This window comes from Neltuma alba, unplaced genomic scaffold (assembly GCF_004799145.2).
Source record: "Neltuma alba isolate B1F8T4 unplaced genomic scaffold, ASM479914v2 tig00013064_pilon, whole genome shotgun sequence".
Lineage (NCBI taxonomy): Eukaryota > Viridiplantae > Streptophyta > Magnoliopsida > Fabales > Fabaceae > Neltuma > Neltuma alba.
In genome coordinates this window covers 46,481-69,882 of record NW_021637401.1, presented here as the reverse complement: position 1 = coordinate 69,882, position 23,402 = coordinate 46,481, and the positions used below count along the sequence as shown (strand labels likewise).

The window sequence follows — 23,402 nt, the reverse complement described above, 5'->3', positions numbered from 1 at the left end:
TTCTATAATTCTATTTTTTTAATCTTTTAAACTGAGCTCTTTTTCCCTTCCCCCCTCCCTTGCATCTCCCTCTCATGCCAAACAGACTTAGAGTGTTTAGGTAGTCTCATAATTACTTTTAGAAGTATTTTTTTGTGAATGAGACAAACTCTTTCACATATTTATTTCGTATACCGTAAAATATAAAAATATTTTTAAAATCATGATTTTGTTCTTATCCAAATATTTCCATGAGACATTAACCCTCCCACGTGGACGGGAATTCGACTCAAATTACTTAAGGGAAATTACGCCATAACCGCAAAGTTCGTCCGAGGGCATTTCACATATTAGTCCCTGTCCAGATAACGTCACCAATAAGGCACAATGATAATAAAGCTAGATAGGGTAGCCAAACGAATTTTCTCCCTAACAGAGGATAAAGATGAAAATGACCATTTCATTCGTGTGAATCGGTCGTCGATGATCTTCTTGATCCTTGGATGAGACCTAATCCTCAGCCGGTGTTGAAATTTCAAGAAAATAGTGCAGACTCCCAGGCGCAAAATTTGCCGTTGTAATCGCCAAAACACCAAGTTTCAGAACTGACCAGCAATCTCCATCAAAGATGATGCACATGACCTTCTATTGGAGCTACAAAGTCACCCTCCTGATCGACTCCTGGAGGACTCATTCATGGACGGGTTACGCCCTCAGTTTACTTGCCTGCCTGCTCGTCTCTGCTTTCTACCAGTACCTGGAGAATCGCCGAATTCGCCTGAAGCTCATTTTATCTGGGAGGCCGTCTCAGACGCCGCAGATCCGGATCCCTCTTCTGCAAACGAATCTCGTTGGAGATAAAACCAGGCTGGGAGTGAAGCTAGCGGGAGCCATTCTCTTTGGGGTGAACTCGGCCATCGGATATTTGCTGATGTTGGCCATCATGTCGTTCAACGGAGGGGTATTTATTGCGATCGCGGTAGGCCTTTCCATTGGCTACTTCTTTTTCAGGAGTGAAGGAGAGGATGTTTCACTTGTTGTTGACAATTCCTGTGCCTGTACTTAGTTTAAAAAACGAAGACTTGAGGAAGATCGATTGTGTTTTGGATTTCCTCACACAGAATGATTACTGGTTATTATATTCTTCTTTGTGTTTTTGGGAATTCAGGATCTAGTATTTAGAATGACTTTTGTGTTGTATATTTCTATATCTGTCATATCTGTTTTATACTGAACTGTTAATCTGAAGTTTTGTTTGTTTTTTGCTGGCGTTTTTTTTCTATTGCTTGAGGGTCATTATAGTGGTCGCAGTAAAATGGCTTGACCTTTTTGGCAAAGATGCCATAGCTGAACTATTATCTAACTCCCCCACAAGAATGAATGCGCCATAAGAGGGACTGTTTACAAGGAGATCAGAAGTTCCCATGTGGTCAACTGACAGGACTGTCGAAAGAGATGAGCAATTTTAACTCGTAGTCCTTACTTGGCGTTTAATGAAGCAACCCGCAAGTTCTGTTGCACTGGAATTGACTTTGTCAGAATCCTTTAGGCAGAGATAGGTACTGAAGCATTAAGACTCGATGGCCACACAAAAATACTATCATGGAACTTGTTCATTAAACTTCATGTTCTTGAGAGACATATAGGGCCAGCCATTGTCTCTTCTCATATACCATCAAGGTTATGGCGGGGCAAGGCCAATGCTGCAACCTGCAAGCTGCAGAATGCACTCAGGCAAATGTCTTATTTCGTCAAAAGATGCATAGGTGAAAACAATTTGGCTTTTTCTGTAGAGTAGGCATGGCCTCAATTCAATGCATTGGCTACTAATGGCTAGGCTGGGAGAAATCAGAGAGGGCACTCTTGGTAGTCTAAGTAGAAGTTTCAACTGTATCCAACAACTCCAAACTAAAATTCTGATGGATCCATGGACGAGCTTTTCAAGGTTCTCCTTTTGTTGAGGGAGACTCTCTAACCTCTCAAGGCATCTTCCTCCAAACAGTTGAGTAAGCTAAAAAAATAACAGGATGAAAAACAAAGAAATTTATAATTTAAATAACAGTAGATATTTTGTTGAAAAAGAAAATCAACCAGAACCTCAGGATTTTCACGCGGATGTATTTCACCTATCTTTCTGAGAATTAAATACATGGCTTATCCAGAAAGAAATGACTAGCGACTCGCAATACATCTGCAGTGCCTTTGCCCTATATCCCTAACAAAAACGAGCCCGAACGTCTGAAAAAATGTCATAAAGAACTACAAATAAATGTGCATAAGAACTACTAGTAACAGCAAGAGGTGGCGAATTTCTCCTTTTCTGTAGATGTTTGTGAGCATAAGCTCAGCTTCGAGATCCACATGAACCGGCTGGCCTACCCGCCAATTTCTCTGATCAAGATCTACATCAAACTAGAACATGCGAGATAGAATTTAATGGTTGAATTTGAAAAGACACAAGGACCCCAAGAATTTTGAACCTTCGTCGTTTAAAAACCTAACTGCCCCATATAAAAGCATCGACTGTCAATTCATCTATTGAAAATTTTGAACAATAAGTAACTTAACCAGAGCTTGTCTTTGTCTCTTATGAGAAAAAACCTGCACGAGATCATAAATCTTCTATTCAAAAACAGACAGCAGTAACCAGAAGAAGGAAATTTATTAGAAGAACAGGTAGATTTAAATCATGCCGGTCACAGGATAGAAGCACTTCCAAGGAATGTAGTAAAACAAAATCATTGCTTGCATGTCCTATCTTTCACAAGGTTATTTCTCTTCACTGTTTATTTGACACTCAAGAGAAAAGCACGAGACATTGTTAGCGTTGGTTTTCTTTCACGGAGAAACACCGACTGGTGGTTGAGTAGTTGTTGGCAATGCTGACATTCTCAAATCAATTACTGCTTCTTACATCATATATTTTTGGGAGCTTGCTGATTATATATCTATATATTATATATGAATATATTTCATGATGAAACACCGACCTTGACCACAGGCATACGGTAGGTTTTATCTCAATGATCAATCAACCAACACGACTTAAAAATTTTAGTGGTTTAGGGCCTACTATTCCCTGTAGCTGTTCTATGATGCAAATGCAAATGACTTTCCATGGATTTAAAATTCCCCTGCCTTCCATCATCAATGATTGAACATAAATTTCCAGCAAGGGCATGTCCCGATAATTGCCAATCATGACAAGTTGTGTTCTGGTGTGATGGTCTTATTTCGCATCAAATTACAATTGCTTTGTGCATATCTGGACATTTTGGTCCAGCTGAACATCTGCACTTACATTTTGCTTAATAACTATTTAGTTGATAGACAAGCATAAAAAATTTGCCATCTATCTAGTTCTAATACATATGAATAATATTGAGTCATGCTGTTAGTTGATGTTGCCATCTTGATTCATGGCTACATACACAAAGGGTTCTATGAATGTATCATCAAAGTTCTGAAGGGTCTCCAATGTGTTGACCACATCGCTCATTGTGGGTCTAGGACGTGGGTGGTGGCTCAAGCACTTGTAAGCCAATGCTGCGACTTTACGAGCTCCTTTGATAGGAAATCGTCCTTCAAGTCGAGGGTCTATGAACTGGTGGAGCTTTCTTTGATCTCTCAATAAAGGCCTCGCCCATTCCACCAGGCTCTGCTCTCTATTTGGCCTGCTCTTATCCATTATCCTTCTTCCTGTTATAAGTTCTAATAGTACCACCCCATAGCTATACACGTCGCTCTTGGTTGTAAGGTGGCCTGTCATGATGTACTCTGGTGCTGCATAGCCTTGTGTTCCTATTATTCGTGTTGTTACATGTGTGTCTTCCCCTTCAGGTCCATCTTTTGCAAACCCAAAGTCTGAAAGTTTAGCGGTATAATCCTGGACTCATTTAAAAAAGAAAGATCAATCATGGGTTTATTACTTAACTAGGAAGATCATCCTTAAGAAGTAAGATAGATAACATACGTACCGAGTCTAATAAGATATTTGAAGTTTTGAAATCTCTATATATTACAGGTTTGTCTGCTTCATGAAGGAAGGCTAGGCCCTTGGCTGCTCCCAGTGCAATTTGTAACCTGGTTGACCATGGCAAGGCTGCAGTGTATCCTACAGGTAATATGGCCAAATCAGGACTCTATTCTCTTTGTGCCATCAAGAATTACTTGAAAGAAGGAAGATATTAAGAAAAGCAACATACTTCTAAAAAGTTGGCTCTCCAAGCTGCCTCTTGGGATGTATTCATACACTAAAAGCCTGTGTTCCTCCTCGTGGCAGTACCCAAGTAAGTCAACAAGATTTGGATGCTTTAGCTGTCCGAGAAAGATTATCTCTGCCTAGAAAAGCAAATATGTTCATGGGAATTTATTTGTGACTGATAAAGAAATGGAAAGAAGTAAAGCTATTCATTTCAGAAAACTAACCAGCCATTCCCTGTGCCCTTGCATGCCGTCCAAGTTTAGTCGTTTCACAGCCACAGGTTGAGCTTTCAAACCTGGTCTAAGCTTGTCATCAATAAATCCCTTGTACACGGGTCCAAAACCACCTTCACCTATCACATTACTCCAGGAGAAATTATGTGTTGCTTCTCTTAGCTCTTCAAGAGTAAATGGATACAGCTTTTGGCCAGCAAGGGAGATGGAAAGATCGTCAATGGCCTGACCAGAGCTCGAAATGCTGATGTCAGAGAGGCTTAGTCTCTGAAAAGAACCTTGCTTGGACATCTTCTTTTTGGATTCCTTTATTGGGCATTTAGTCCTGTAACAACTGAACGTCAAGATGATAGACCTCCATGTAATCTTCTTATGAATCATGATATGCGCCGTTTACAAACAAAACTTCTGCTTTTGAATGTGATTGAGGAAGACGACATAAATGACAACGTAAAATGAGTCCAAGGAGAGAAATTTATAGCCCCATGTTTGCCAAACTACCCTTAAAGAGATTCCTTGACTTATGGGTGCTTGATTATGGATACAATGGTTCAAACATACGCAGAAATCATCCGTTTTATTTTATTCGCCGTCGAATTATTTTTATATTCGTAATCTAATTATCCAGTCATTAGTTAATTAGAAGTCAATCAACTTGCCCACCCGTGACTCCGATGTGATATTAACAGCAGAATTCCCCCCTGTATGTACATTTTTTTTTCCTGTTTATTTGTTTACAAGTTGATGTACATGCTCCGCGAAGGTCGCAAAATAAACTAATAAAGCTGTCTGGTATAACATCTCAATTCCTATCCAATAATTCAGTATTCCTTTGTTGTCTTTTAGACATCTTCCTTATTCCAACAAAATAAAAACAATGTGTTCCAACAAGAGAATTGAAAAAAAGAAAAAATATGTGATTGCTGCAAAGGTACGATTGAATATCTCCTTGTTTTTGGTCGGTAATGTTCCTCGGAATCATTGTTGTCGGTATGTCAAGATCAGATAATATCACAATAGCAACGGGACAACCAAATTCTTCATTTCAAATTGGTGGTGATCAAACTTGAAAGACGCTGCTTCTAGAACTCCTACCAAGGGCTAATCAGAATGAGACTTCGCTCCTGACACTTTTTTAGTTTTTCCCCCATGCAACATCATAAAGAATAAAAAAGAAACAATCAACACAACCGAGTAATTCAATGAGAAGGTGTGGGGGAAAAAAAAGCATTGACGCAATTAATAATATAAGAAAAAAGAAAGATGGGGTTTGTTGAGAAAGTCAAATAGAAAGGGTGAACTAATCAACTAATCAATCTAACCCACAACCACTTTGACCCCCTCATGAAAATATGCCGAACTTTGAAGGTTCTATGTCCCACAGCACAAATACTGATCATTTGACAAATGGGTTAATGCCAAAGGCTATGCTATCTCATTGTGTGACGATTGTATTGAGCTTTGACAGCAAACCGATGTGGAAGTTGAGAAAGAGTTGGATTAAAATTTTGATTACTGCAAACTTGATTATGGTGACTTAGCGAGCAGCATTGGAACATGAGGATAAAGAATTAATGAGCGAATTGCAGTAGGTGAAGTGAAAGAGTTGAAACTAAAAAGCATACCAGAGTGGGCCGTCGCTTCCCATCCTACCAACAAGCAAACCAGACTGAAGCGATGTTCAGCGTCAATAATTGAATGATTTGACGAAGAAGAAGAAGAAAGTGATAACAGTTTGGAACTTGTCATTGCCAATACGCCAACTCAAGAAGATATTGTCCGGTCAAAATCCATTCATTTGCTCTAGAAGTTAGTGCGCGACGTGATCCTTATGTGACATTGTGACAATGTAATAGTAGTATGAAACCAAGCACTCCCCCCCCCCCCCAACGCTCTGGGTAGGACATGGCATGGTCGACTGAAGAGGGACAAGGATGAGGGAGAACTGGGCCGGCCCATGAGTGTAAGTGTTACTACGTTCTTTCTTTTTTTGGAGTTTGGGTTGGTGTGGCCCAATAGAATTAGAAACGGGAAAATGACCCAAATTCATGTTCAGGCCCACTTAGTTAAGTTTTAAGAATACATCGGAGGCTTGTATAATGCAAACAGACAAAAGAGGCAACATGAGTGTCATAGATATTGTATGTCTTAATTCAGGTATTATGAAAAGAAATATACTTTTCTATAGACATAATATTATAATAAATTGGATTCTTTACAGGGTGTAGATAATATGATCTATTTTTTAATTACACCTTAATTTTGTTAAAAATAGATATATTCTTACATAATTTAATTTTTGAGTACTGGTATTGATTGATTTGATTTAAAATTTATTTTCTTCTTAAAAAGGAGATGCAGAGTGAATCAGGGGATGGAAGGAAAAAGGACTTTTTTTTTTTTTGGGGGTGGGGATAGGAGGCAGCATCCAAATGCACGGGAGGTGCGTTCTTTGCTGTCTTTGCCCTCTTTCGTCTTTTTCCCCTTTCCATTTCATATTTATGTGCCTCTTGCCAGCATAAAACCCCCCCCCCCAAAAAAAAACGCAAAAAACTTTATTCACATTACCATTTACTGCTATTTAGTAATTTTAATTTTAATGCTAAGCAGCGACTCAACAAAAGCATAAAAAAAAAAGCAATTTACAACTTATAATCTTTAATAAGAAGTTAATTGATTAATTTGAATAGATTAAAAAAGTTTGTTAAATTAGTTATTTATAATAAATACATATTATTTTTTTAAAAATATCTTTACTAATCATGTATTAAATAAAATAATTTAATATTTAATATTTAAAATAAAATTAAAAATTAAATTAGTTTTTATATTATGAGCAGGTGATCTACTATACGGAATATTAGGAATACATGTGCCATAGATGGAGTACTGTGGATAGAATTGATATTCAACGATGGGTAAGGACAGGTCCAAATGTGGTCGTAAAGCGTGACAAGATATTTGAGAGAGGGCGTGGCAGTGCCATCGGGGCGATGTAGGGAAGGGCGTTAAGTGTGTATTTTCCCAAGAAGACACACACATATGTATACACACCTTATATAATACGAATATTTTAATATAAAAAAGTAGTATTCTTCTGTGTCTGTCTTTTCCAACTTTGACCGAAGCTCACTGTGGATGAAGCAGCCGCGCCAGCTTTCGGCGCTCTTTTCTTTAATCCTTCTTCCCCCTCCCTCCTTCCTCTTCCTTCCCCATTTTCCTCCTTTCTTTCTCTATCCTTTTCCTTCTGCTCCTTCCTTGTCTTGCTTCCAAGTTCCATTTTTTATATAAATTCCATTTTCTCGAACTGCTCCCTCCTTTTTTTTTTTCGTTTCGTTTTTTTCTTTTTTGGTTTGTTTTGCTATTAGAATACTATATCTTCCTCCACACCCAACAGCTGAACTTGCTTTCTGCCTCACCCTTCGCCAATCCGCCAAATCTAGCCCCCCTACATCCATCTCCGCACTTCTGAAAAAGATCCCCTTCGCCGCTTTCCGTCTCCTTTTCCCAGGTATCTTCTTCTGTTTTTGTTACATTCCTCCTTCGCTTTCTGGATCTTTTTCACTCCTTGATTATTTCTGCTACCTTGCTTCCCCCATTTTCTTTTGTTGAGGAGATCTCCGCAATTGAGATTATATACGCAGATCAAGATGCAAGCCACTGCTTCTTTCATTTCTGCTTTCTGGTTTTTTGAATTTGATTCTTGTAGCATTTTCGACTCTATTTCCTGAGCTTTAAAAATTTGATGGGCTGATTGTACTCTGCATGCCCGTGCTTGTTCGTATGTCGAAATTTCTTGCTTTCTACTGCAGAGACCAGTGTAAAATAGCTTTTAATGTATGTGTGTCGATTGTGACGCTAAGCTAAACAATGAAAAAAAAAGTACTGCTCACTTGTATTGATTACTGTCTGAGGCCTAAGAGATTAATAACTTGATTATTCTGGGGAAAACAAAAAAATATCAGGCGGTGGCACGCAATGACTCAGCGAAACAATTGTCCGTGCGGATATATAGCGGAGTTATGTGCTTTTTCTTTTTTATATATTTTTTAATTAATCGTCATTAACTGTCTTTGATTGAAGTTGCTTGATATGATAAAACCAAGTAATCAGAATAATGTGTGGATGTCTACATGGCATCCTAACCTTGTACACCCATTCAGTTTGCTCTTGTGACACCAAATTATTCTCTGGTTGTGAAAAAGTAAATTTTCTCTTCTTGTCCATTCAATCATGCATCGGGGCGATTTGGTTTACTCGGGATTTTCTGTAAGATCTTCACTTCAAATTCAAAAGGAAAAAGATATTTTGGCTAAGGTTACATGGATATCAGTTTTAGCATACTTCCGCTCGGCTCTGCTCCCAAGTCTTTTTTTTTAGCCCACTATTATAACTATGGATTACATCGTGGCATTGAAGCACAGTCTGACTTCTGGTGGAGCTTGACTTGTGCTTCTTCTATGCAGTCTTTTGTAACAGAAAATATGGGCCTACTCTGCAGCAGAAACCGTCGATATAATGATGCTGATACTGAAGAAAATGCACAGGTTCGTTATGCTTGAGCTGACATGCTATGCTAGGCTTCTTGCTTAAGTTTGTCTGTTAGCTGATGCTAGCACTGTTCCTTCCTAAATATGACATGCACTTGCAGGCTGCTGAAATTGAAAAAAGAATAGAGCAAGAAACAAAGGCCGAAAAGCATATTCAGAAACTTCTACTACTTGGTACATGTTACTTAGGCAGTGCCTTTTATTTTTGTTGTGTGTACTTCATGTGCATATCTAAAGTTGAAACTTGTTAATTTTGGTATTTATGGAAATTTTAAAGTTAAGTATCACATTGAGGGGTGATGGCTTCTCTGGTTTGATGGAATGGCACATATCATTGGTTGGTCGTTTCTGCTGGCTAGTAAAATGCATCCAGAAAAAAATGGTGAATACCTTGATGTGATCCTGACATAGTTGAGTTTTTTCAAGGGATAAAATTGTCTCCTCTGTTGATAAAAAATCAATCTCTGCTATTCTTGAAAGTGGTCTGTTTTATTCCTAGGCATTATTGCTATAATCCCTTGAATGAATCTCATGTTATTGTCGCTTGACAGCTTTCTTTCTTTTGTTATTTCTCTTCTAAGCTGATTTAAATCAATTTGACACCTGTGGTTTAGGTGCTGGAGAGTCAGGGAAGTCTACAATCTTTAAACAGGCAAGAAATTGCAGGGCCTGTGCCTTAGCATAACATCTATTCGAGGATTTGTTGATTTATACTATCTGTTTATGATATGCAGATAAAACTCTTGTTTCAAACTGGCTTTGACGAGGCGGAGCTCAAGAGCTATGCACCAGTCATTCATGCTAATGTGTATCAGACAATAAAAGTACGCAATATTTGAAAGGGTGTGTTGATTATTTTTCGTTGACAATATGCATAGTTTATAGAGTCAAATGTCTATTGTTTAGAATGTATGTGAGATGAGTTTTAATGGACTAGCTGAGAGAATTGCCATTCTGATTATAATTTGATGTGATTGAACAGATATTGCATGATGGATCAAAGGAATTGGCTCAGAATGAAACTGAGTCTTCAAAGTATGCGATATCCAATGAAAACAAGGCAGGTTACTCTAAATGATTTATGCTCTAATATGGTTTAATCATCTTCTGGACGGAAAACACATGATAATATCATGGTGTGCTATCTTGTCATGCAAGTATATCATGAGAAAAGAAAAACTAACCAGTATTTGACCACAAATCCATTTTTTTTCCCTTATGCAGTTCTCTTCCCTTTTCAAACTTTTATGCTGAAGATTCTTTTTCTATATTCATAGAGCTTGACATCTAGATATTTATGGCAGGATATTGGAGAGAAACTCTCAGAAATAGGAGGTAGGTCGGATTACCCACGTCTCACCAAGGAGCTTGCACAGGAAATAGAGACTTTATGGAAAGATGCTGCAATTCAGGTGGCTAGATGGCGTGATATTGTTGCCGTTCTCAACATTCTTTATCCTTCCTTGCCTCCTGCCCCCAAACATATGTCCCGGGGGGGGGGGAGGTTGTTTGGCATTAGTTGCTTAGTACTCACGTTCCATGCATTTTACTTGTAACTGTAGGAAACACATGTCCGTGGTAATGAGCTCCAAGTTCCAGATTGTGCCAATTATTTCATGGAAAATTTACAGAGACTGTCTGATGCTGATTATGTTCCAACAAAGGTATCCAAACTATATTTCTTTCTTTCTCCCCCCTTTTTTAAATGCATGTTTGAAAGTAAATTTCTAATTGCTGCTTTGTTTTCCACCGCAGGAGGATGTTCTGTATGCAAGAGTCCGTACCACTGGCGTTGTGGAGATTCAGTTCAGGTGAATATGCTTCATCTGACAGAGTTGTCATAACGAAAGTCTGAAATAACACGTGAAGATGCATATGAATGTTCCTGTTCTATATTCCTGTCTCAATTTGCTGAGGGAAAAGATATTGAATGACAAGTAGCTGTGCTCATTAATTCATTCTTTGCCTTCTGAAAATGGGGACTTATATAACCTTGTGGTTAAGGATTAAAAGTCTTTCTAGCCCGTGTAGAAACCTAGTAAGACCATGAATGCTCCTTTTTCTTGAGGTGTAAATCTTACAACAGCCGTCTCTAAGAAACTAGGGTTATCTGTATTTGCGTACTAAACAAAATTTCTTTCTCTGTGAATGATTACATGGAGAATAAGCAATCACAAAGTTTGGTTCTATGATTGAGCTTAAAAATCTTGTTCCCAACTTTATGCTCTAGAAAGGTTGTGTTCCCATCAGGTCCCGTGAATGTAGCTGGCAACTTTCCTTTACCCATTTATATGTTTTATCATTGTACTGACTTCATATTTTATTGCTGTAATTGGTCCTTGTTGCTTGTAGTTGTGCCTACATTTCGTTTATATTCTTTTATTAATCTTCTAATCTAGTAATCTATGAACTATTTCAACTCAAGAATCAAAAAGCAACCTGAGTTAGTTACTGATGCTTTCTTAACTTTGTTTGATTGTGCTTCTCCGAAGGATTTTATACATATAGCCAGGGGGAAGGGTAAATTATTGTTTCTGAGTGTATTTCCCTATCGAGTTGCCTTCTGTAATGTTATGGGACATTAACGGTTTCTTGATCTATTCATCATGATTTGCTACCCAGAATATACTGACTAGATGAGTATATCTTTGATTTCTGACAGTCCAGTTGGGGAAAACAAGAAAAGTGGTGAGGTATATAGGCTCTTTGATGTTGGAGGCCAGAGAAATGAGAGGAGAAAATGGATTCATTTGTTTGAAGGAGTTACTGCTGTAATATTCTGCGCTGCTATAAGCGAGTAAGCTGACCTTCCCTTGGATTATGTATTTATTACGAATTGCTTGACACTTGTTGGTTGTTTTAAATCTGTTGGTTCCCAGAGTAGTTGTAAGATTTAGTAGAACTTTCTTTGATAGTTCCCCCAGACGGAACCCAATTTACAATAAAATAAGTTTTGGAGGGATTTATAGTGTAGTTGAAGGCTAAGCTTGTACTAGCCCGTTAGCTGTGAATATTATCAGTAACAAGGTAACTTGTGCCAGGTTAAGCAATGAGTAAAGCAATTATCATTATGGTTTGTGTAAAGTTTAAGTGCTGACCTCATATCTGCTTTCCAGGTATGATCAAACACTTTTTGAGGATGAAAACAAGAACAGAATGATGGAGACGAAGGAACTTTTTGAGTGGGTCCTAAAGCAACCATGTTTTGAGGTCTTTTTCATGCTCTATTTTTAATGTCTGTGGGGAACTCTTATTTAACTTCTTTCCTTGCCTTGTTTCCTTTATGATACTTGCTGTTGAGGGCTTTTATATCTTTTGACAACTAGCATCTTAAAGTTGGTACCCATCTTAATAATGATTTCCTTTTTGCTCCTGTGCAGAAAACATCCTTCATGTTATTTTTAAACAAGTTTGACATATTCGAGAAGAAGATCCTAAAAGTAAGGCTAGTCTGAACATTGTACACTGCCATTAGCGGAAGCTATAATCATTTCTGTCTACTGATTCAAGTTTGGCATTATGCAGGTCCCACTTAATGTATGCGAATGGTTTAAAGATTACCAGCCAGTTTCCTCTGGGAAACAAGAGATCGAGCATGCATACGAGTAAGCAAGTTCTTTTTCCCCCTTCTCATTGACGTTAATTAAAAGGAAATAGTTGACTCTGGTTATTGAATGCCCTCGAAACTCTAGACTTCATATTTTTCTTAAATTTTGTGCGTTGAGTTGATGCTGAAAGCCTGAAGTCTACTATGTTGAAGTAACTTCATAGAAATTTAAGGAGAGGAGAGAACAACATGCCTGATGTTTCATGATTTCATCATCATAGAACCAAGCAAGTTGGATAATAAACTATGGTTGCAGGTTTGTGAAGAAAAAATTCGAGAAATTGTATTTTCAGAGCACAGCACCTGATCGTGTGGATCGCGTCTTTAAAATATATCGGACCACTGCCCTGGATCAAAAGCTTGTGAAGAAGACTTTCAAGCTTGTGGATGAGTCATTGAGGCGGAGGAATCTCTTTGAAGCGGGGTTATTATGACCGAGAGGCAACATATTAGGGGATGAAGTAATCCTTACGGTGGAAGAGGTCGTCAGATTTTGGGTATATTAGGGGAGAGGTATACTAAATATTTAATCCAATTTGTTGATTTTTAAGCGCAGGTAATTAATGTTGTTGAATGGGGGTATATCTTAAGGTCAAATTAGTCGAATTGAAGCTTCTCAGAAACGACATCATGATTTGTGAATTGTGATTATCTTTCGATGAAAACCCACTAATGATGTATTTCATATTCCATGCCTGTTAATGTTGTTCTTCTTCCTCATTTTTTCCCAAAATACATTTGATGCTCCATTAATTTAGAGAACTGCCTTGTGTCTGAAATTTCATGGTTGGGTACAAATCATTCACATGCTTGATGAGGACATGTCCCAAGTGTTTCTTCCCCACTAAAAAGGTAAAGAAGCAAGGTGAGAGATATGAGCGGGAGGAACATGTGAAAGAACTGGATAGAAACATGAATGAAAGAGAGGGATTAATGGGAATGTGCCCACATCATTCATGTTTGAGGCATATAGGGCACACGACATGTCCCGCTGCCGACGCCATAAGCTGTCTCGTTCAATTTCTCCATTCCAACTTCCTATATTTGCTTATTACAACTTTTTACCGTTCGCCTGGAAACTTATCTAATTGATGAGGCAAAAAAACTAGAATAGTAAGTATGACTCCGGTAATTTAAAATATGGCTTTGAAAAAGGGACGAAGCAGAGGCGGGATGACCTTTCAATTCCTTAATATAATTTCAATTACTTGGTTCTATATTGCTTCCATGAAGAACCTAAATAAATCGCTTGAGCAAACTAAATTTGTGTCTGATCAGGAGAAAACAAGCAATTTCAGCGTCACTATCAAATTCTTCCCTGTCCGTGATGGCTGGATCTGGATTCTGTTTTACATAAAAATTGAGGAACAGAAATGCTACCCCTGTAGATTTGGTCAGAAAAGGTGAAAAGAATCATTTTGGTGGAGTTGTTTTCTTGGTGTTTGGTGTGTCCTCTCCAATTTAGTTGTAAAGGCGCTAAAGGACTTGAGGTCTAGCTGTCTCTGTCAAGCACCTAAGCGACTTGTCAGTAGTGCAAGGCCAGAGTCATCCCGTACGTGCTTGAACATATCTGAACTCTGAGGGGGTGAAAAAAAAGCAGAAAGGAAAAGAAAAGAAAACCTTAAAGGAGAAAGCCCAAGCCAACATGTAACTTCATTTTGGGCCAACACGTTACTGACATTTTTAACTTTTTGAAAAACAGAAAATGGGACGTGGGTTTTTATCCAAAAAAAAATTGAGAGGGGGTTAGGGCCCCACATAATGTAAGCCTGCGTTGGGGATTTAGGCAGCAGAAACATGTTTTGTTTTGTCAGATGGGTTGCTGGCCGGAACAAATCTGATCCGAAAACACAGTATCATATGTTGTAATCCGTACATTCACCCATGCTCGCAACTCGTGGGTTAATATTAGAGACATGAGGGGGTATTAAATATCAAGAAAATTATATTTTTTTAATAAATTATTTTCAATTAATATAAAAAAAGCATACTTTCTCAATTGAATTCTATAATTATTACGTCACTACACTTTCTTTGGGCTGAAATTATTTATTTAATCATACTTAACCGACTGATAAAAGTCCAACATATTATGTGTTTGCTAACTGGCGCATATAATTTTTGGAACCATGCATTTCATTAACTTATAAAATGAAAAATGTATGCATTGAGATTACAAAACCATGCAGGTTAATTTGGGACGACAAACAACCCAATAAAAACACGTATCTCGCGATTACCATCCAATTCATATATATAGAAAGGGAAGAGGGTTAATGCAAACTATTTGGATGCCGAAATGCTGATTATAGATCATGAAATCCAAATCCATATGGTGAAATGCTGGTGAGAGAAGACGTGTGGTGTATCCTTGTTTTCCTCAGAATCGGCAAAAATATAGCTGCCTCATTTGCTGGTATGGTTGCCGGATCTTTTACCACCGCATGTACATGTTTATGTATAGTATTCGGTAAATTAAGTTCCAAATTGGTTCTAACGAAAAATCTCATTCTCCAATTAAAGCCATTATTCTCTACCCCACAATCACCCCTTCTTTCCTTTTTATACCCAAAGATTCACCACACCGAAATGAAAGCCCTTCCCTTTCCATGAAAACTTCCTCCTTTGTTCTTATTTTTACCTTGTACGTTCATTGTGTTTTAGGCTATTGAAAGATTCATTCTGGGGCTAATGGGTACTCGTAGAGCATTATTGGCCATAATCTTCACATGGCTTGCTGTGTTTGAAGGATGTTCAAATGTCGTCAGTGGCGAGTTTAATTATAAAGACGCTCTCACCAAGTCCCTCGTATTTCTGGAGGCTCAACGCTCAGGCAAGCTCCCTCCCAATAACAGAGTGCCTTGGAGAGGGGACTCCGCACTTGACGACGGAAAACTCGCTAACGTATGCGTTTCTTTTAAGAACATCGATTATATATAATGATGATTTCAGCTCATTAATCGCTTCGTAATTAATATTGTTGTTATTATGTGCATGCATGATGATACTGTACGTAGGTGGACCTCTCTGGAGGATATTATGATGCAGGAGACAACGTCAAATATGGTTTTCCCTTGGCTTTCACAGTTACTACTCTGTCATGGGCTGCAGTTTATTTCAAGGATGAGATTCAAGCTGCCAAGGAAATGGATAATGTTCGAGACGCCATCAAATGGGGAACCGATTATTTGCTCAAATGTGCTTCCCGACGCGATCGATTATATGTGCAGGTGAAGCTACTACCTAGTACTCCTTCACATATATCTTTCTGCACATATCTTATATATATGTTTCTGTTGTTTCTCGTGAAGGTGGGGGACCCAGAGGAGGATCACCATTGTTGGGTTCGACCAGAAAAAATGAAGACAAAAAGAACAGTTTTGCAAATTGGTGATGGCACGCCCGGTTCAGAGATTGCAGCTGAAACTGCAGCAGCAATGGCTTCTTCTTCTATTGTTTTCAGGAGTACCGATCGTGCTTACGCTCGAAGTCTCCTCAACAAGGCCAAGCTGGTATATAAATTCAAATATTCAAACATTTTCGTAACGTTGCATGGAATTATGCAAACCTATAATAATTACTGATAATAATTACTTTTGTCATTTCTTTGGCCTTTTACCGCTCAGCTTTTCAAAATGGCGAAAGAACACAAGGGAACTTATGATGGAGAATGTCCCTTCTACTGCTCTTTCTCTGGCTACAATGTAATTCATTCATTCATTCATTCATTTGCTTCATTAATTAATTGGAATTAGATGTGAATCTTTGAGTTTCTAATGAAATCAAGTGACGGGGACGACGCAGGATGAGTTGTTGTGGGCAGCAACATGGCTATATATCGCAACCAAAAAACCATTGTATTTGAAGTACATTCAGGAGGAAGCCATTAGTGCTTATGTGAATGAGTTTAGCTGGGATCTCAAATACGCAGGAGCTCAAGTGCTTATCACTAGGGTTTGATTCTCATATCTCAAACTCTTCTTCTCTGATTAGTTTCTTATATATTATAGCTAGCTAATAGCTGATTGCTGCATATTTATGTGTTTGTTGCTCAGTTACTTTATGAAGGAGTCCCAAAATTGGATACATTCAAATATCAAGCCGATAGTTTCATATGCTCCGTCCATCCCGAGAGTCCCTACAGTCAGATTAAATTAACTCCCGGTTAATATCTCTCTCTCTCTCAACTCCTTTCCTTTTATGCATTTATTAATGTTTTCATATAATTAATACTTATGATATTGTGATCCCCAACTTTATTATTTATAGGTGGCGTCATTCACTTGAGGGACGGAGCCAACACGCAATATGTGACCGGCACGGCAATGGTCTTCACCTTTTACGGCGACATTCTGGAAGAACACAAACAAACAATCACTTGTGGAACTAAAACATTCACCTCGGCCGACCTCTTTAAATTCGCCAAGGGCCAAGTAATAATTAATCACGCAGCCGAAAAATTCGAAGATTTATTTAGTAAATACAGATACTAATCATTAATTTTGGATGGATATATATGTGCAGATGGATTACATTCTGGGGAAGAACCCAGAAGGAAGATCTATAATGGTTGGATTCGGGAACAACCCACCAAAACAAGCCCACCACAGAGGAGCATCGGTGCCGATGTCGGCGGCGAACGAGGAGGTGACCTGTCCGGATAGCTTCATCAAATGGTTACAACGTGACGGACCAAACCCTAACGAGCTCACCGGCGCCATACTGGGAGGACCCGACAAAAACGATCACTTCGACGACAAACGTACGGATTCCGCAGCCACTGAACCATGCACGTACGTCAACTCTCTCGCCGTCGGTCCTCTTGCAAAGCTCGCATTCATCTATAATAAATAATTAATTTTCCCAAAAGAAGGAAAACAACACAGTCCGATCGATGTATCTCTCCTGGCCAGACCCCAGACTTGTAAGCATCAATTTGGTCATTACGTGTTTGGTGCGTCGCCGGTTGCCTCAAATTGGGTAAGGAGACCGTTATATTTTCCCTTGACCACTTCACGTAAGCCCTGGAAGTTTAGAACATCATGGGCATATATTTACGTTATTACATTTACACGCAAGAATTCTCATGTACGCACTACCTAGTTTTCCTAGCTTCATTGTATTGTTTTAGCTGAGCCACCGATTAATTTAGCTTTGGCTTGGCAGATTTATGTGATTTGTGTATGGAAGAATGGGTGTGATATATTTATACATACTATAAATATGAATATGAATTTCAATATTCATTTGCATTGTAATACTACCCACAATCCTAAATATAAAAGTTAATCGAATAATTTGAGTAGATTAAGAAAATAAATCAAGTTAGTTATTTATAATAAATATGTATTGTCTTTTTTAAAATATTCTTACCAATCAAGTATATAGGTTAGAATTATTATTATTATGACTATTTTAAAAATATATATAAATATGAGAGACAAAATAGATTAAAGTCTTATATCTAATATTAAAATAAAAATCAAACAAAATCTGATCTTAGTATTTAGCTAGGTTGTGGTATTCTATGTGAAGTCAATAATGCCGGGGTTTGGAGGGAAAGCGGACCAAACATTGTTGTGTTGTCCTTGTCCGGAGAATTGCCGCATGAGACGATAACGCCAACACAAATGTTCCAACAACGTCCAACGTTATCGTTTGAACTGTACAGATAATGAGATATAATAAATAATAATTAATGCCACGTTTTTATATAATTGAGTGAAGATGAAGGAAAGCCATTGGGGTCGGGTTTGGTTTGGTGATAGGGGTAAGGGAAAGAGAAGGTTGGTGGTGCAGAGGGAGGGAGTGGAGAGCACGTGATGGAAAAGACGCGTAATGGGATAAGGTGGAGGTTGCACCGTTGTGTTCCCAAAAAGAAACGAAGGAGACAAGGAGGGAGAGGATGACCGAGCACGTGTTCCGCAACAAAACCCCTTCAAAGCTGAAGCCTCCGTGGGCCCCGACCACACCCCCCCAATATCCCGATAAGCTTCATTTCCTCCGGTCATCGTCTCCACGTGGCTCCCCTGTCATCGCCTGCTCTCAACCCCATGTTTCATTCCCAGCTCCCCACCAAGCAAAAACAAAAATCAATTCTCACCCGTTCACACACTTTTCTTCTGAAAAAAGTTTTTAAATATATAAATTTCTATTAAAAAAAATCGTTTCATGCATAACAATAAATGTCCCTATTTTTTAACCTTGAACAAAATTTCCTGTTTTCTGGTATAAAAAAAAATCCTATTTGGCGTTTGATATGATGATGACATACTTGATGATGATAATTTAATGAGATAAAAAATTTAAAGAATGTAAGGAATAACGGGTAGTTATTTTGTATATTTAGAAAAACATTATCTCTACTTTTTTTTTCAAATTTTAAAAAAATAAAGATCGTTTTTCAATTAAACAAAAAAAAAAGGTGAAAACAAAAGTCTGAGTTGACAAATGACGTCAAGGCAAGCTAATGCCCAATAGGCTGGGCAGGTGGTTGTATGACAGACCCCGAAGCAGGCGATCACGGCTCATGCACACGTAATTTTTTAACGTCCAGTGGATGAGGATAAGACCTTCCACAGTTCCACATATTTCCGCAGCCAAACAATAAATATAAATTCGTTGCTATTATCCTGTTCCACTCTTTCATCCATATCACATTTAGTACAATAATAATAATAATAATAATAAATAATAAATAAACAAGGGGAAATCACAAATAAAGACCCTTGAATTAGCAAAATCACTCTATGGTCACCTGAATATGCTAAATTACTATGAGGGACCTGGTCTCAAATTGTAATTATGAAATCATGGCCAAATTACCAAAATACCCCTCTTTAATTTATTTTTTTTTTAAAAAGAAAGCCACTACCTCACCGGAATCCGGCCACCGGCGCCGAAGCTCCGGCGGCCGCTTCCGACCACTGTCGGCGGCAGGACGCCGGAGCTCCGGCGCCGGCGGCCGCTTTCGGCGGTCTTCCTTTGTTTTTTTTTTGAAACTGTTTTTTTTTTTTTTTAAATTGGGGGGAAGTGAGGTTGGGGGGATTTGATCCCCCAACTTAATGCTTCCCAAAATAAGGAATGACCATTGAGCCAACAAATTTTTGTTAACATTATGATGCAAAAAAAAATATAAGTTAACTCATTTACTCTTGTTCCAGGTGATAACAACAATACATTTGGAAATAACAAGTTCTGATTGTAAAATAACACATCTGGAATAAAAATTTAACAATATGTTTTTTTTATAACAATAAATTTTGTTGTAGGCAATAACAACAATACATTTAAAAATAACAAGTTCTGATTATAAAATAACAAGTTTGGGATTAAAATTTAACAACATGTTTTTTTTTATAACAACACACTTTATTTCAAGTGATAACAACAATACATTTAAAAATAACAAGTTCTGATTATAAGATAATAAGTCTGGGATTAAAATTTAACATGATGTTTTTTTTATAACAACACACTTTGTTTCAAGTGATAACAACAATACATTTGGAAATAACAAGTTCTGATTATAAAATAACAAGTCTGGAATTAAAATTCAACAGCACCTTTTTTTTATAACAATTAATTATTTTATACTTTTGGAAAATAAATTATTTATAACTTATAAAAAGTACTTGTAATCTATTTAATTTGCTAAAAAAATAATTTTTATCTCCAATTTATAACCAGAACTTGAAGTATAATTTTTTATAGATTAAAAATACTTTTTTATTGTTCAAATTTATAAATAAAATTTAGGGAAAATGGCAACACACTTTTTAATTTTTTTTTTAAATTTTTAATCTATATATCTATACAACTTATTATAAATCAAACTACTTCTTATAAATTATAAATAGTACAATTTATTGTTGATTAAAAATACTTTTTGACTGCTTAAATTTATAAATGAAATTTATCTCTAATTTATAATTAAAAATACTATTTTATTCTTTAAATATAAAAACTATTTTTAATATTTAAAGAATGAAATAATATAAAATTTATACTATGATTAATAAATCAAAATGCCTTATTATAAATACTTTATAATTTATAAGAAGTAGTTTGATTTATAATGAGTTGTATAGATATACAGATTAAAAAGTATTTTTTTAGAGAAATAAATATATTAAAAATATTTTTTATAAGTTATAAATAATTTATTTTTTAAAAGTATAAAATAATTAATTGTTATAAAAAAAACGTGTTGTTAAATTTTAATCCTAGACTTATTATCTTATAATCAGAACTTGTTATTTTTAAATGTATTGTTGTTATCACTTGAAACAAAGTGTATTGTTATAAAAAAAACGTGTTATTAAATTTTAATCCCAAACTTGTTATTTTATAATCAGAACTTGTTATTTTTAAATGTATTGTTGTTATTACCTGCAACAAAATTTATTGTTATAAAAAAACATATTGTTAAATTTTTATTCCAGACGTGTTATTTTACAATCAGAACTTGTTATTTTCAGATGTATTGTTGTTATCACCTGGAACAAGAATAAATGAGTTAACTTATATTTTTTTTTGCATCATAATGTTAACAAAAATTTGTGGCTCAATGGTCATTCCTTATTTTGGGAAGCATTAGGTTGGGGGATCAAATCCCCCCAACCTCATTTCCCCCCAATTTAAAAAAAAAACAGTTTCAAAAAAAAAAACAAAGGAAGATCACCGGCGTCCGGCCGCCGACAGTGGCCGGAAGCGGCCGCCGAAGCTTCGGCGCCGGTGGCGGATTCCGGTGAGGCAGTGGCTTTCTTTTTAAAAAAAAATAATTAAAGAGGGGTATTTTGGTAATTTGGCCATGATTTCATAATTACAATTTGAGACCAGGTCCCTCATAGTAATTTAACATATTCAGGTGACCATAGAGTGATTTTGCTAATTGGAGGGTCTTTATTTGTGATTTCCCCAATAAACAACGAAACAAATAAATAAAGACCACCATTTCCCGTCCTTTGATTCTGTGTGCTTCCCCCAAATCCATTGTCTCTCACACTTGTCTGCCTTCCTCTCCATCCTCTCTTTCTGCTTTATCTCAGCGTTTCATCTTCATCCGTTGTGCGCTTGTGTTATCTTTTTGGTCTCTTTTTAAATCGTTTTAAGGTTCGCATTTCTGGACATATTCCTCTAGATGAGTGCCTGTGAGTTTTCCTTGGTGAACATGCGGATCGAACCTTCAGGATTGAAGCGTGTGGTCACATGCGCACCGGCGTTCTTCCAGTCGCCGGAGGATCAAAAGCTGTGTGCCAGGGTCGGTGGGAATACAGCGGTGCCAGCTGAGTTTTCGGACGATCTGTGCAGTACGTCTTCGTCTTCAACTTCTTCGATCGGGAGAAACAGCGATTTGTCCTCAGAAAGGTCAGCAGTGGATGAGGATTGCGGTGAAAATGAGGCTCAGAGCGCGTATAATGGACCTTTGGATATGATGGAGTCGTTAGAAGAGATGTTGCCAATCAGGTATCATGCATTTCCAACTTTTCCTTCTCAGATCCCTATTGACTCACCAATTTGTGCTTTTATTTTTTGAAAAACTCTCGTTTTCTGTGTTTTCTGCGCTCGCGCGTTTTGCGATGTGTCAAATTATGAAGAAACCTTTTATCATGACCCCTTCTCTAAGTCGGATTTATACTTCAGAACACGGATTCTAATTTAATTTGATACAAGAAATTCCATTCGATTGTTACTTGAAGCAAGGAACAGATTATGTCAATTTGGTCAAGGTTGCCATGTTTCACAAAGATTTCTTAGAATCTTAGGCAAGTTTTCGAGATGATAATATTCGTGCTCAATAGTTTGGTAAAATAGTGAAATGTATATTCGGTTTGAGCTCGACCAATTGTCTCATGTATAGATTGAATTGTTGACAGGAGAGGGATCTCAAAGTTTTACAATGGCAAATCCAAGTCCTTCACGAGCCTGGCAGAAGCGTCCTTCTCACCATCGGTCAAAGACATTACTAAACCTGAGAATGCCTACACTAGGAGACGCAGAAACTTGATGGCCTTCAATAACGTTTGTGACAAGAATCGAAGTTTCCCTTTAAGGAGCAGTAGTGGGGGCATTTCTAAGAGGTCAATGGGCAATAGTCGAAGCACTCTGGCTCTAGCAGTCGCCATGAACAACTGCGAAAGCAGTAGTACTACAAGCGAGGATTCAAATTCAAGGTCACCTCCACCACTTCGTCCACCACGGCATCCATGAAGCAGGTTACCTGCATCTATTAGAGCAAGTGCATCTCTTCCGATTGCGCAGAACTTCTCTGGTTCTCGATCATTCTCCTTGGCTGATCTACATCATTGCGCCGCTGCTGTGAAAATGGATATGTCGAGTTCCTCCTTCAGCAATGAAACGGCTCTTGGTAAACTAATCTGACGGATACTTCTTGTGTGCTTGAACTTCCCAGAGCCGATAACTTGCTTCGGTGCTAGTTGATTCCACGCAATGCCGTAGAGGAACCGTACAAAGATGACCGCTTGTGATTCTTACTTTGGTGCTAGTTGATTCCACGCAATGTTTAGAGGAGCCGTACAAAGATCATCGCAGATCGTCACTTCTGTCTTCTAGATTAACTATAGTAGAGACATGGAAGGCCCTGTGACCTATTGTGCACTAACCCCTTCCCTTTCATCATTAATCGTGAATTGTACAAGTAAGATGTTGATACACTGTTAACTTGAAAGTGATTTACCCATGACCATTGCAATTTAGTGTCAATTATTGAGGACTACCGTAGTGTTTAAAAGAGCTTTTACTTGCGAACTTGAGTTGAATTGTTTTGCCATACCATCATAAACCGGTGAAACCTTTATCTGATTCAT

The 23,402-nt window shown here is 37.6% G+C and overlaps 4 protein-coding genes and 1 pseudogene across 5 annotated transcripts; 4 read left to right on the top strand and 1 right to left on the bottom strand.

The window, feature by feature from the left end:
• Positions 1-404: 404 nt before the first annotated feature.
• LOC114734058 (copper transporter 5.1) lies at positions 405-1,242 on the top strand. The gene has a single exon (XM_028921551.1). The coding sequence runs from the start codon at positions 608-610 to the stop codon at positions 1,043-1,045; it is 438 nt and encodes a 145-aa protein (XP_028777384.1). The 5' UTR covers positions 405-607; the 3' UTR covers positions 1,046-1,242.
• Positions 1,243-3,122: 1,880 nt separating this feature from the next.
• LOC114734059 (serine/threonine-protein kinase RIPK-like) lies at positions 3,123-4,857 on the bottom strand. Its single transcript, XM_028921552.1, has 4 exons — positions 4,408-4,857; positions 4,185-4,320; positions 3,957-4,093; positions 3,123-3,865 (listed from the first exon to the last, which is right to left on the bottom strand). The coding sequence occupies exons 1-4, from the start codon at positions 4,795-4,797 to the stop codon at positions 3,374-3,376; spliced, it is 1,155 nt and encodes a 384-aa protein (XP_028777385.1). The 5' UTR covers positions 4,798-4,857; the 3' UTR covers positions 3,123-3,373.
• Positions 4,858-7,643: 2,786 nt separating this feature from the next.
• On the top strand, positions 7,644-13,371 carry LOC114734063 (guanine nucleotide-binding protein alpha-1 subunit). Of its 2 annotated transcripts, XM_028921559.1 has the most exons (14): positions 7,644-7,927; positions 8,883-8,963; positions 9,068-9,140; positions 9,581-9,618; positions 9,701-9,790; positions 9,949-10,026; positions 10,271-10,378; positions 10,529-10,630; positions 10,722-10,777; positions 11,629-11,763; positions 12,083-12,176; positions 12,347-12,406; positions 12,492-12,571; positions 12,830-13,371. In XM_028921559.1, exons 2-14 carry the CDS (start codon positions 8,901-8,903, stop codon positions 13,005-13,007), a joined length of 1,155 nt encoding a protein of 384 aa, XP_028777392.1. In that variant the 5' UTR covers positions 7,644-7,927; positions 8,883-8,900; the 3' UTR covers positions 13,008-13,371. The 2 variants fall into 2 exon arrangements, with proteins under 2 accessions (XP_028777392.1, XP_028777391.1); XM_028921558.1 differs by lacking the exon at positions 7,644-7,927 and having other exon boundaries at positions 8,877-8,963.
• A 1,542-nt stretch (positions 13,372-14,913) lies between these two features.
• On the top strand, positions 14,914-17,427 carry LOC114734055 (endoglucanase 16). The gene is made up of 9 exons (XM_028921549.1): positions 14,914-14,919; positions 15,238-15,477; positions 15,591-15,803; positions 15,885-16,085; positions 16,200-16,277; positions 16,378-16,527; positions 16,629-16,737; positions 16,843-17,021; positions 17,098-17,427. Exons 1-9 carry the CDS (start codon positions 14,914-14,916, stop codon positions 17,425-17,427), a joined length of 1,506 nt encoding a protein of 501 aa, XP_028777382.1.
• A 4,105-nt stretch (positions 17,428-21,532) lies between these two features.
• On the top strand, positions 21,533-23,305 carry LOC114734061 (uncharacterized; annotated as a pseudogene).
• Positions 23,306-23,402: the final 97 nt, after the last annotated feature.

Bases quoted from the DNA above. Each gene is read 5' to 3' on its own strand.
- LOC114734058 (XM_028921551.1), top strand. From the start codon at position 608: ATGATGCACATGACCTTCTATTGGAGCTACAAAGTCACCCTCCTGATC.
- LOC114734059 (XM_028921552.1), bottom strand. From the start codon at position 4,797: ATGATTCATAAGAAGATTACATGGAGGTCTATCATCTTGACGTTCAGT. The intron at 4,321-4,407 runs GTTAGTTTTCTG...TTGCTTTTCTAG, and splicing joins AAGGGCACAGGGAATGGCTG to GCAGAGATAATCTTTCTCGG. The intron at 4,094-4,184 runs GTATGTTGCTTT...TATTACCTGTAG, and splicing joins GGAGAGCCAACTTTTTAGAA to GATACACTGCAGCCTTGCCA.
- LOC114734063 (XM_028921558.1), top strand. From the start codon at position 8,877: ATGCAGTCTTTTGTAACAGAAAATATGGGCCTACTCTGCAGCAGAAAC. The intron at 9,141-9,580 runs GTACATGTTACT...CCTGTGGTTTAG, and splicing joins TCAGAAACTTCTACTACTTG to GTGCTGGAGAGTCAGGGAAG. The intron at 12,177-12,346 runs GTCTTTTTCATG...GCTCCTGTGCAG, and splicing joins TAAAGCAACCATGTTTTGAG to AAAACATCCTTCATGTTATT.
- LOC114734055 (XM_028921549.1), top strand. The intron at 16,278-16,377 runs GTAATTCATTCA...GGGACGACGCAG, and splicing joins GCTCTTTCTCTGGCTACAAT to GATGAGTTGTTGTGGGCAGC. The intron at 16,738-16,842 runs GTTAATATCTCT...TATTATTTATAG, and splicing joins TCAGATTAAATTAACTCCCG to GTGGCGTCATTCACTTGAGG.